Raw genomic sequence first — 12,047 nt, 5'->3', positions numbered from 1 at the left:
AGCAGTCTACAGTGCCTGGCACAGAAGGCTCCACATTACTAGTACCCTCTGTTCTGACAACTGCCCCCAAGTCTGATTCCCTGTCTTCCTCTGGACACTATGTTGTCCCTTAACCCACACCCTACCTATCTTGAGTGGAATTTAATGCTGCTTTTATGGGCCATTCCTGTTCACCAGTCACATGCCAGGTGTGGAAAATTGGCATGCAGATTTTCTCAGATGTAAGTGCATGGATCCAAGGGAATGGAATCTCCAGCAGGAGGTGTTCCAAGCCCCTTTCCACAAGTGGGGAATGCCAGAAATAGATCCTCTGGCAATTCAGCAGCATATTTAACAGGTTTGTTACCAGGTCCATGGACCCTTTGGCCTTCTCAGTGGACACTCTGGTAACTCTGTGGGATTAGTTCAGCCTGATCTATGCCTCTCCTCCTCTACAACTCTCCCTCATCTGCTCCACAGGATTAAGATGAAGGACAATCCTGTGATTCTCATTGCACTGGAGTAGCCCAGGCCTACATAGTAATTGAATACACTTAGACTGCTGGTGGACTCTCTGTGGGTGCTTCTGAATCATCTGGATTTTCTGTCCTAAGGACCAGTCCACCATCCTAGTTATATAATAAATTAAATTGAATAAAGACACCAGGCCATCCAGTTCACCAGTTCTGTTTCATCCTACTTCTTGGTCACTGTCTTTAATGGCACGGCTGTTAAAGCCCCCGTCCTGAGGGACAGGGACTTCTCAGATATGATCATCCCTACATTCCTGGAGGTCAACTTCTCACAAAGTTTTCTTTTACCACACTGCTGCAACATACTGCTTACTGACAGCACCGCCTCTACATACTACTGCTCTGTGATCATCCTGTCACTGCCTACTGGTCATAGACTGCCCTGCCAATATGTACTGCTCAATGACCGCCATCCTACTACTGATCACTGAACACTCTGCCACTACATATAGCTCACTGATTTGAATATTGTACAAAGCAACTCTGCATCACAAACTAATGACCACTGAACTCTGCCACAAAATACATTTTAGGCCTTATTCACAGCGGTGTACTTAAGCCTACACCCATGCAAATGCCATGTTTGTCCAAACAGGGCTGTACAGGTGTCCCATGCATCTGTGTGCAGACAGCCCTATTTATGTCAATTGGGAGCTGCACAGATACAGCCTCTTTCCCATTTGATATCCATGTGCAGGTATAGGTGCATGTCCCTGAATGCAGACCATGCGAGTTTGGGGACAGAAACCCACACAGATGTTAAATTGGGAGCATCAGCTGTGTCCGTGCAGCCACTGCATCTCAGTTGACATGAATAGGACTACTATGAATAGGACTACCTGCAGATGCATGGGATACCTGTGTCCTTGTGCAGACAAACATGGCTTTCCACGGTTATTTGCATAAGGCCTCAGACTTGTGTGTCCCGAAATTGTGCATAATTTTAAAGTGTGCCTTAACTGAAAAAAAGGTTGACAAACACTGATCTAAAGGATAGGGTTCATCCCTTTCCTTGTTAAAGCTCACTCTTCCAGATTTGTTAGTGCTTCATGGGCTTTTAAGTATCAAGCCGTTTCTTGACCTTGTTGTTCTCTTGGCAATATTTGCCACCCACCCTTCAGCTGAACTGTTGTGGAGTTCTCCTGGTTAAGACTAAAATCCCATATCCTTTACAATTAAAAAGAAATGGAATTTTTTACTTACTAATCATAGCATTTCCTTGGAGGACAGGACACATGACTCTACCCTCTGTTCCTAATGATCTCCCTATTGATTTCTATAAAACTGAGGCTTGATGGGAGTGGGAGATGTTATACAAGGGAACTCTCCACAGCTTTTTTGCCCCTGTCCTATCACCTGAAAGTAATCTATGGTTAATGCTAGGATTCTGTGTTCTGCACGGGACTCCAAGAAAAGGATTTTAGTGGTAAGTCAAAAGCCCCTTTCATCTGCTAAGTGGCACAAGCCATCACTATAGGACATAGTGATGTCTGGTTATGCAGTATAACAAAGATGAATAAATTACAAAAACAGCAACATAAAATATCAAATCCAGGGGAAACAAGCCTGTCAATTGTATATTGTTTCTGAATTTGAAAACAGATTTTTTTCACTTATATCTGATTTATGATACTATTTTTTTTATGTCAGCATTTGCTAACATGTGAGTTGGATCATAATCTGAGATATGTAGAGGACTGCCTTAAACGCCTCCAATTGCTAAAAGCAGAAGGAAAAGTATGGGGCCAGGAAATGATGCTTCAGGTACAAAATGGGGAACTGGTCTTAACTGACCTAGAATCAAGGGTAAGATTATATTTTTTGCTTCATAATATTTTATAGCTGAAGTAAAATTTGCGTATATTTGGCTTCTCTTCTGTGTTCTCTCTCCTCGCATCACCATACTACTGATTTGTTTAAATAAAACCTTTCTGTTTTCAGTTCTTAGTTTATTTTTGATAATTGATACTTGGGAAGCCTTATGAAAATATCAAAGTGCTACAAAAGGAAAGAAAAACATCCAAGTCTAAATAAGCTATGAAAAACAGAACAAAATATGGAGCAGTCACCCATATAACAAACTAAAAAAAATGAATCTAAAAATCTGGATTAGACTCAAGACTCCAATTGAATAATATCAAAATTAATTAACTATAATACAAAATACCTGCCGGGATGGTAATACCACTGTACACATTTATAAATTTCACAAAATCATATTTATTTTTGTAACATAGCAAAAACCATGACAAAAACACACTGTAACTTTGGCCAAGGTATAATAATTAAAATCAGTGTAATGACCGTAACCCTAAAAAAAAAGCCTGTATAATGTACAATAACAAATAGGTCAAGTGGCTAAACCCTCGGTTGGGTGTTTGTATGAACTATATCCCCTGCAGGACCTTTAAAAAGTCAGTATATGTATCAAAGAGCATCCAATCCCAAGAAGGGTAGCAGTGAACTGCATTGTTCTTTTTATATAACACATTTGTAAAATGATCCTATGCTGAAGATACCCGTCTGACAGGTGTGACACGCAATTTACAAATTGCACCTGAAGTCGCATATAATGTATTTCTATGGCACTGTCTTAATCAGTGTGATTTGAAGTAGAACAATTTAAAAAATAGTTCCTGCACTACTTTTTTTTAATTTCATTGTAACTTCATAATTGACTTCATAAATAGAAAATCGCAGGTACAAATTGCACTGATCTGTAGCTTTGAAATTGCGCTACTTTAAGTGAAGTAGTACGATTTGAAAGTCGCATTCAGTGTGAACCAGGGCTTAAAGAGGGAGCTATGGTGTTGTAGCAGCATCTTATGCAGTAAATACAGCTGTTTTTATACCCAGGAAGAAAATGTTGACACTGATATTGAAAATATGACTGATCATGCCAAAAAATTGTCTTTTGTTTAAGGTTAGTGATCATATGAAGCCATTTATTATCATATAGTTGTTTAGCTCCTTTTTAAATCATAATGATAATAGACATCAATCAAATGGCCTTGATCAAAAAGTTTACATACCCTGAAATGTTTGGCCTTGGTACAGACACACAAGGTGACACACACCAATTAGAATTGGAAATAAAGGTTCATTTCCCATATCTGTGGCTTTTTAAATTGTAATTAGTGTCTGTGTATGAATAGTCAATTAATTTGTTAGCTCTCACGTGAATGCACTGAGCTGGCTAGATACTGAGGGAGCAGAAAAGGACTCTCAAAAGACCTGCGTAGCAAAGTAATGGAACTGTATAAAGCTGGAAAAGGATATAAAAAATATGCCAAGTCTTACATATACCTGTCAGTACTGTTCACTTATTAAGAAGTGGAAAATTCAGTGATCTGCAAGGTCAGGTAAACCAAGAAAGATTGCAGCCACGACTGCCAGAAGAATTGTTTGGTAAACAAAGAAAATCCCACAGGTAACCTCAGGAGAAATACAGGTTGAGCTGGAAAAAGACAGCATGGTTGTTTCAAGGAGTACAATAGGACGATACTTGAACAAAAGTAAGCTACATGGTCAAGTTGACAGAAAGAAGGCTTTGCCTTTTTAAAGGCACCTTTTTAAATCATAATGATAAGAGAAATCACCAAAATGGCCCTGATCGAAAATGTACATACCCTGGAATGTTTGACCTTGGTACAGACACACAAGTTGAGACACACAGGCTAAAATGGCAATTAAAGGTTAATTTCCCACATTTGTGGGTTTTTAAATTGCAATTAGTGTTTGTGCCAATGAGTTTGATAGCTCTCACATGGATGCACTGAGCAGGCTTGATACTAAGCCATGGGGAGCAGAAAGGAACTGTCAAAAGACCTGTGTAACAAGTTAATGGGACTTTACAAAGATGGAAAAGGATATTAAAAGATATCAAAAGCCTTGAAAATACCAATCAGTACTGTTCAATCACTTATTAAGAAGTTGACAATTCAGACATCTCTTAATGCCAAGCCAAGGCCAGGTAGACCAAGAGAAATTGCAGCCACAACTACCAGAAGCATTGCATACAATGAAGCCTTTACAACAATGCCACAAAAAAGCCAGGTTACAATATGCTCAACAACACTTTGACATGCTTAACAGTTTCTGGCACACTGTAATCTGGAGTGATGAGACCAAAATAGAGCTTTATGGTCACAACCATAAGTGCTATATTTGGAGAGGGGTCAACAAAGCCTATAGCGACAACAATACTATCCACACTGTGAAGCATTACGGTGACTCACTGATGGCAAGAAATTGATGGCAAGATGAATGCAGCATGGTATTAAGAAATAATGGCAGAAAATGTGTATTCTTCTGCATGAAAGCTGTGCATGAGGCGCTCTCAGACTTTTCAGCACAACAATGACCCTAAGCACAAGGCCAAGTTGACCTTCTAGTGCTTAGAGCGGAAAAGGGTGAAGGGCTTTGAGTGTCCATTAAAATCTCCTGACCTTAATATCATCCAGCCACTCTGGGGAGGTCTAAGACGAAGGGTTCATGCAAGATAACCAAAGATTTTGCATGACCTGGAGACATTTTGCCAAGACGAATGGGTAGCTATACCACCTGCAAGAATTCTGGGCCTCATAGACAACTATTACAAAAGGCTGCGCGCTGTCATTGATGCTAAAGGGGGCAATACACAGTACTAAGAACTAAGGGTATGCAGACTTTTGAACAGGGGTCATTTCATTTGTTTACTTGTTGCCATGTTTTGTTTTCTGATTGTGCCATTCTGTTATGAGCTACAACTGCATATGAATCCCATAAGAAATAAAAGAAATGTGTTTTGACTGCTCACTCATGGTTTCTTTAAAATGGAACATACTGTACTGTATATTACCAATTCTCCAAGGGTATGCACAATTTTGCACACAACTGTAAACTTCCTGGTCAACTGGATTTAGCAAGGCATGGATGTTTATGATTTCTTTACTACATATGATGCCACAACACCATTGCTCCCTCTGTAAATCTTGACCTGCTTCAGGCATTGGATTCATAAGTATCCATTTTTATTGTACTACATACAGGCTTGTTGTTGCAAGAATAAATATGATTTTTTTGGAATTAATATATGTGTACAATGGTATTTTATAATCTGGCAGGTCTTATTTATTATAATTAATTTTGAACTCATTCACTTGAAGTGAAGTCTTGAGTCTAAGCCAGGTTTTAAATATCAAAGTGCCTTGATTGTTGAATGTAGATGAGGTAGGAGGCGTGCTTTATATGCAGGGATGTCACACGTCAGACTTTTTTATACAACGTATTTATTGAAGTTTGCAGTTTACAGGGTACAAATAGATCCAACGTGTTTCATCACAGCTAGTATACAGTAAAATATTAAAACACATCATAAATATTTCATACTTACAATAAAAGTAAAAAAGTTGACAAAATTCAAAGGTTTGCAATAAAATTCAAAACGTTTACAATAAAATTAATTATATCTTTGATAAAATTTCAGTGGCGATAAATGGGTGAAGCTTTTATGAGACTATTTTCCTATTTTTGTAAAGAATTGTATAATGTTAAAATGATTCATATAGTGATACACGATTTTTGTATGGGTCTCCCTAATGTGCCATATCCTAAGTTTAGACTTGAGGAGTGGCCATTCCTAGGGAAGCTGCATTTGGATTCAGTTTGCCCTAGGTAATGCTCACAAGTGATGCTGAGCCTCTATGACTGAAAGGGAATGAGGGGACGGGCAAGTTACAGTAAGGCTAGGAAGGAAATAACTAGATGATGCCAGATGTTCTCTGGCCAGAAAATGAAGCAGGCTCTAACTGACTTGCTGCAGTTTCTAAAGCACACTACGGGAAGCCTACAGTGTGCAGTAGAATCACAGTAAGCAAATTCAATACAGGAGAGGAGCCAGTACAAATGTGCAAGACTGAAGGGAAATTCAGCTTTAATATGACATTCACAATGCTTATTACAAAGCTTTTGGTTATTTCTTGTTAATATAGAATTAAATTTAATTCCTAAGTTCTTTGGAAATTCTCATTCCTATACTGTAGTACACATTCTAAATACCCTTTTGGATCCAAATCTTGTTTCTAGTTCCATTTATTTTGCCTCCTTATTCCCTCAACCCATAAAGAATATGTAAACCCAACATTTCATATTCCTGATATGTGCCTTCTGTACCATGTTCTTGTATGAAAAAGTATCCTGTTCTCTTTGTATTGCTTCCTTTATGTGAAATCCCTGGAGTTCCTGCCAGTCCCTCTGCTTTCCTATTAAAAAATCTCCACACTAAGCAGGAGATCACAGCGTGATCAGTTCTCTAGCTGTGCTGGGATCTAATTTAATGACCAGGTTTGTGCTGACATCCCCCCTCTGCCCAGTCATTCACCGGGAAGTTTAGTGTGCTGCTGTTTCTCCTCCCCCAGAACAGTGTCAGGAGCTAGACGTAGAGATGAGGAACTGTAGACACAAGAGTGGAAAATAGTGGTCAGTGACCAGGGGAAAGCGACAAGGAAATTGTGGTAGGAGAGATAAGGGATGGAGATTGTGAAAGGTTAATCACACTGATACTGTAGGAGAGTTTAGTGCCATTTTGCCAGCTTCTCTGGGCCTGATACAACAGTATGCTCTTATTAATGAACTGATGCTAATTCCCCACCTTCATGGCAGGTCTGAATCTGACAGTAAATATGGAAAAGTTGGGTTCTTAGTAAGAACACTTTAATGGACTGGACCTTCAGTAGCTTACATCTATAGAAATCACAGAAACAGTGTGAGGCCACTGGGAAAGAAAACAATGTAATAACTACTAAAGTGGAGTCTGCAACAGGCTTACAGGCATCACTTACTGTCCGAGACTGCCACATAACATTTGCATTGTATGTCTTTTTTATTTTTGCACAGAATTCATGCATATGTAAATCATTTGATTGTATGCCACTCATGCATTACAGGACAGTCTTGAAAATATCCCCCTGCAAAATATAGAAAGCTGCCGTTCAAAGATGGGGTATGCCTCCTACAATTCTATTCTTGCAGTTACTTTCCAGAACAAGGGAAAATCAAGCATAATGCTGTTTAATTGCGAGGAACAACCAGTAAGTCAGTTCAGGTCATTTTTTTTTTTAATTTTTTATTGTCAACTGGTTGTACACATCAGTGTAATGATGCTGTTTTTCTCTTTTCAGGCTTCTACTGTACAAAGAAATTTGGAGAGAGCTTTGACACAATTGAAAGGAAACCAACAACACAAAGATAACACAAAGTATACCTTACATCTTTCTGCTCTACACAGCACTCTGCAGAATAACTTTGAGTCTTTATTGCAATCTATTACTCCATACTCCATACTATTGCAATACTTCATTGCAATCTATTACTAGCACCAATGTTCCAACATTACAAATTCCTGCATCAGTGAACAGAACCTGCTAAATGAATTTTCTTCTATACTAAGTGATTTTCACTTTGCATCAAACTTACTTTTCTTGCCCAGTATAGAAAACATTGATTGCCTTTCTCCCCCTCACTCTAAAGGTACAGACTTAAAAAGTACCGAGCTGGCAGCATTTTTATTATGTGCTGTATATGAAAGTCATCAGTTGTTAAATTATTATTTCTGCTAGTTAGGTTAGTCATAAAATATTGGGGACATTTAAAAAGTAGGTAAGGTGTTAAAAAAGAGAACTATGTCTGTGGTGTGCATAGCCTTGGCATTTTTTACAGCCACTCTACATTATAAATGGGCCGCTATGTCATGTTCCTAAACCATGTGAATGTCCAATATACAGTATACACTATATTGCCAAAAGTATTGGGACACCCCTCCAAATCATTGGATTCTGGTGTTCCAATCACCTCAAGCACCTAGGCATGCAGACTGCTTCTACAAACATTTGTGAAAGAATGGGTCGCTCTCAGGAGCTCAGTGAATTCAAGCGTGTTACCAGGGTAGGTTGCCACCTGTGCAATAAGTCCATCCGTCAAATTTCCTTGCTATTAAATATTCAACGGTCAACTGTTTTGTTATTATAACAAAGTGGAAGCAACTGGGAACAACAGCAACTCAGCCACAAAGTGGTAGGGCACATAAATGACAGAGCGGGGTCAGCGCATGCTAAACCGCACAGAGCGCAGAAGTCACCAACTGTCTGCAGAGTCAATAGCTAAGGACCTCCAAACTTCATGTGGCCTTCAGATTAGTACAACAACAGTGCGTAGAGAGCTTCATGGAATAGGTTTCCATGGCCAAGCAGCTGTGTCCAAGCCTTACATCACCAAGTACAATGTAAAGTGCTGGATGCAGTAGTATAAAGCACGCCACCACTGGACTCTAGAGCAGTGGAGATGTGTTCTCTGAAGTGACTAATCACACTTCTCTGTCTGGCAATCCGTTGGACGTGTCTGGGTTTAGCAGATGCCAGGAGAACAGTACTTGCCTGACTGCATTGTGCCAAGTGTAAAGTTTGGTGGAGGGGAATTATAATGTGGGGTTATCTTTCAGGGGTTGGGTCTGGCACCTTAGTGAAGGGAACTCTTAAGGCTTCAGCATACCAAGACATTTTGGATAATTTCATGCTCCCAACTTTGTAGGAACAGTTTGGGAATGGCCCCTTCCTGTTCCAACATGAGTGCACACCAGTGCACAAAGCAAGGTCCATAAAACATGGATGAGCAAGTTTGGGGTGGAGCAACTCGAGTGGCCTGCACAGAATCCTGACCTCAACCCAACAGAACACCTTTGGGATGAATTAGAGTGGAGACTGAGAGCCAGGCCTTTTTGTCCGACATCAGTGCCTGACCTCACAAATGCGCTTCTGGAAGAATGGTCAAACATTCCCTTAGACATACTCCTAAACCTTGTGGACAGCCTTCCCAGAAGAGTTGACGCTGTTATAGTTGAAAAGGGTAGGCCAACTCAATATTGAATCCTACGGACTAAGACTGGAATGCTATTCAAGTTCATGTGCACCTAAAGGCAGGCATCCCAATACTTTTGGCAATATAGTGCATATGTAAAGCGTTACATAAATTAATGGTGCTATATAAGTACCTGTAATAAGTAAATACATCTGGTTTAGGCATGTCTTGTGATGACTAAATAGGTTATTGTGTGCGGCATGATTGGTTCTTACTGAAGGGTTGGTTGAAATGTTGCACCATGCCAAAATACTTTTTTTTACTTTAGTGAAGCTGTTTAATATGAATATGTTAAGTCATAGGTATAGTGTTAAATGTTTTAGCTCAATTTTCTAATCGGGTGTTCTTTTGTCAGAAATAATCTCCAGGGCATCTTGCTTCAGAGTGACGTAAATGAACGTGGTTTCTACCCCCAATCCAGTTTAGGTGTGGACAGCGCTAGATTAGAACGTAGTGGCAGAGAAACCCCACAAGGTAGGTATTACTTTTACATGACTACAATATGAAGCATTTAATTTGTATACTATACATGTAGGTGTTGAATTATATGAGAACTGTTCTTAATGACTTCTGAAAATACCAGTTATCTGGCAGTGAAACATGGTGAAACATCCATGTTTCACTTATGGCAGTCTCTAAAAGATCAATCATATCCTTTTTAGTAAGCATTTAGCATTCACATAATGAAATCAGATTAGATAGGGTCTTGATGTTGCAAACTAGTGTTGTGTGACATACCCAGGAACTTAGTCTTTCCTTTGCTGGACCTCTGGCAACAAGTTGAGTCACTGTTGAGCCTATTTGCAGGCGCTCAGGATGTGAGCCAGCCAAATTAAGTAGGTGTACTCATTTGAACTAGTTAACATACCAGCAGAGCCGTGGATAAGGGAGTACCACCAGTCCCCCTGTATGGAGCCCAGGCCAGCAGGGCAGGGGGGGGGGGTGCCAGGAAGCTGGGTGAATCAGATGTGGGCAGGGAGGGTGATGAACATGGCGGGGGGGCAATTACTAGAATCAATCCCCTGTATGGCAGCAGCTGAAAGCCTGCATCTTCTCCTCTCCCTCCACTGCTTTCGCCTGCTGGAAAGAACTGTACAGGGGATAGGTTCCAGAAATTTTCCCTCTTAGGCACCCATCACCCTCCCTGTGCACCACATGTTTCCCCCTGCTGCCCAGGCCCCCTGTGTGTCCCCACTCCCACAGTGCTGCTGGCAGCTGCAAGAACACCATGGGGGGGGGGGGCTGTCAAGTTGGCTGTACCATAGCCCCATGTTTCTAACAGCAGCCTTGAGTACCAGCCTGTCTTTGGAGTGTGGGAGGAAACATGAAAATTATATGCAGGTATTATACTGGTTTGGTTTGAACCAAGGACCATACTTCTAGAAGAGTTAACCACTTAAGCGGCAGAGAAGAAGGGGCAAAGTCAACAGTTCACGTATTGTTATTTTAACAGTCAACAGAACGAAAGAACTAGAACTTCTGATACATGAGAAGGATTTTGACTTTTTGGGAATATCAGAATATGGCTTTGTAAGCTCATAGTATTGGCTTGCTACTGTCCAATGGTACTCCCTGTATCGGTGGGACGGGGTGGGTAGAAGAGGGGGAAGGATATGCTTTTACCTGATGAGTGATATGCTCATACATATAGATTGCTAAAGAGGCCAGTGAGGAGATGGGGGTCTTTGTGGCTGGAATCTGCTTTAGGCCCCCTAAGGAGCAGTTGTAGACTCATCTACTTTGAGTCTAGATGGTGCGAGGCACAGAAATGTAATAATCATGGGGGACTTCACCTATCCTGATATTGATTGGGCAGATAGAACTGCTCACATAACTACAGCTCATCATTTCTTGAATTTATTGCAGGACAATTTGAGTGAAAAAGTGGAAACCCCAACTAGTGATAATTCTCCACTAGACCTGCTAATTACAAATAACACAGAGCTGATTGCCGATGTGGAAGTAAAGGAAAATTTAGGCATTAGTGAGCACAGTGCAATTACATTTGCCATAAATTAAAGGAAAAGGACACATGGGAGTAGGACAAGAACACTTAGTCTTAAAAGAGCCAACTTTAGTAAAGCTTCTCTGTGCTGACAGGTACAAATGAGGCTCTTTATGTTAACTAGTGTTCTATTTGGATTTATTGAACTAGCTATTACATTTGTTTTCCCCCAACAATGTTGTTCCGGTCTGCTATTCACTGGAAACCGCTGAGACCTTTCTGATAAACATGATCCTTAACTTTAAACTGAGTAGTATATCTTACATACATAGTTACATACAGTTTTGCTGAATAAAGACAGTCTATCCAGTTCAACCATTAAAAAACCCAAAAAAACACAAGTTGCATATTCCAGATGAGGTATTACTAATGATTTGTACAGGGGTAAAATTATATCGCTCTCTCTGGAGTCTATACCTCTTTTAATACACGGGAGGATTTTGCTCGCTTTACAAACAGCAGCTTGGCATTGCATGCCATTATTAAGCTTGTGATCTACCAGAACCCCCAGATCCTTCTCCACCATTGATTCCCCCAGTTGTACTCCCCCCTAGTATGTATGATGCATGCATATTCTTAGCCATTACATTTATCAACATTAAACCTCATTTGCCACATAGTTATCCAATTAAACCGTG

General features: G+C 40.2%; 1 protein-coding gene across 2 annotated transcripts in view; it reads left to right on the top strand.

Moving 5' to 3' along the window:
• Nucleotides 1-12,047, top strand: part of EPS8L3 (EPS8 signaling adaptor L3) — a 195,144-nt gene that overhangs the window by 83,086 nt on the left and 100,011 nt on the right. For both annotated transcript variants that reach the window (XM_089681197.1, XM_089681196.1), the window contains exons 5-8: nt 2,163-2,318; nt 7,439-7,582; nt 7,673-7,749; nt 9,760-9,878. In XM_089681197.1, the coding sequence (XP_089537323.1) occupies nt 2,163-2,318; nt 7,439-7,582; nt 7,673-7,749; nt 9,760-9,878 (496 nt within the window). The remainder of the gene's footprint in view (nt 1-2,162; nt 2,319-7,438; nt 7,583-7,672; nt 7,750-9,759; nt 9,879-12,047) is intronic.

The sequence above is a fragment of the Staurois parvus genome, unplaced genomic scaffold (genome assembly GCF_062004578.1).
Source record: "Staurois parvus isolate SC_StPar_1 unplaced genomic scaffold, SC_StPar_1.0 ptg000261l, whole genome shotgun sequence".
NCBI classification, from domain to species: domain Eukaryota; kingdom Metazoa; phylum Chordata; class Amphibia; order Anura; family Ranidae; genus Staurois; species Staurois parvus.
The sequence above is the reverse complement of the archived record's forward strand: the minus strand, read 5'-3'. Positions and strand labels throughout refer to the sequence as shown.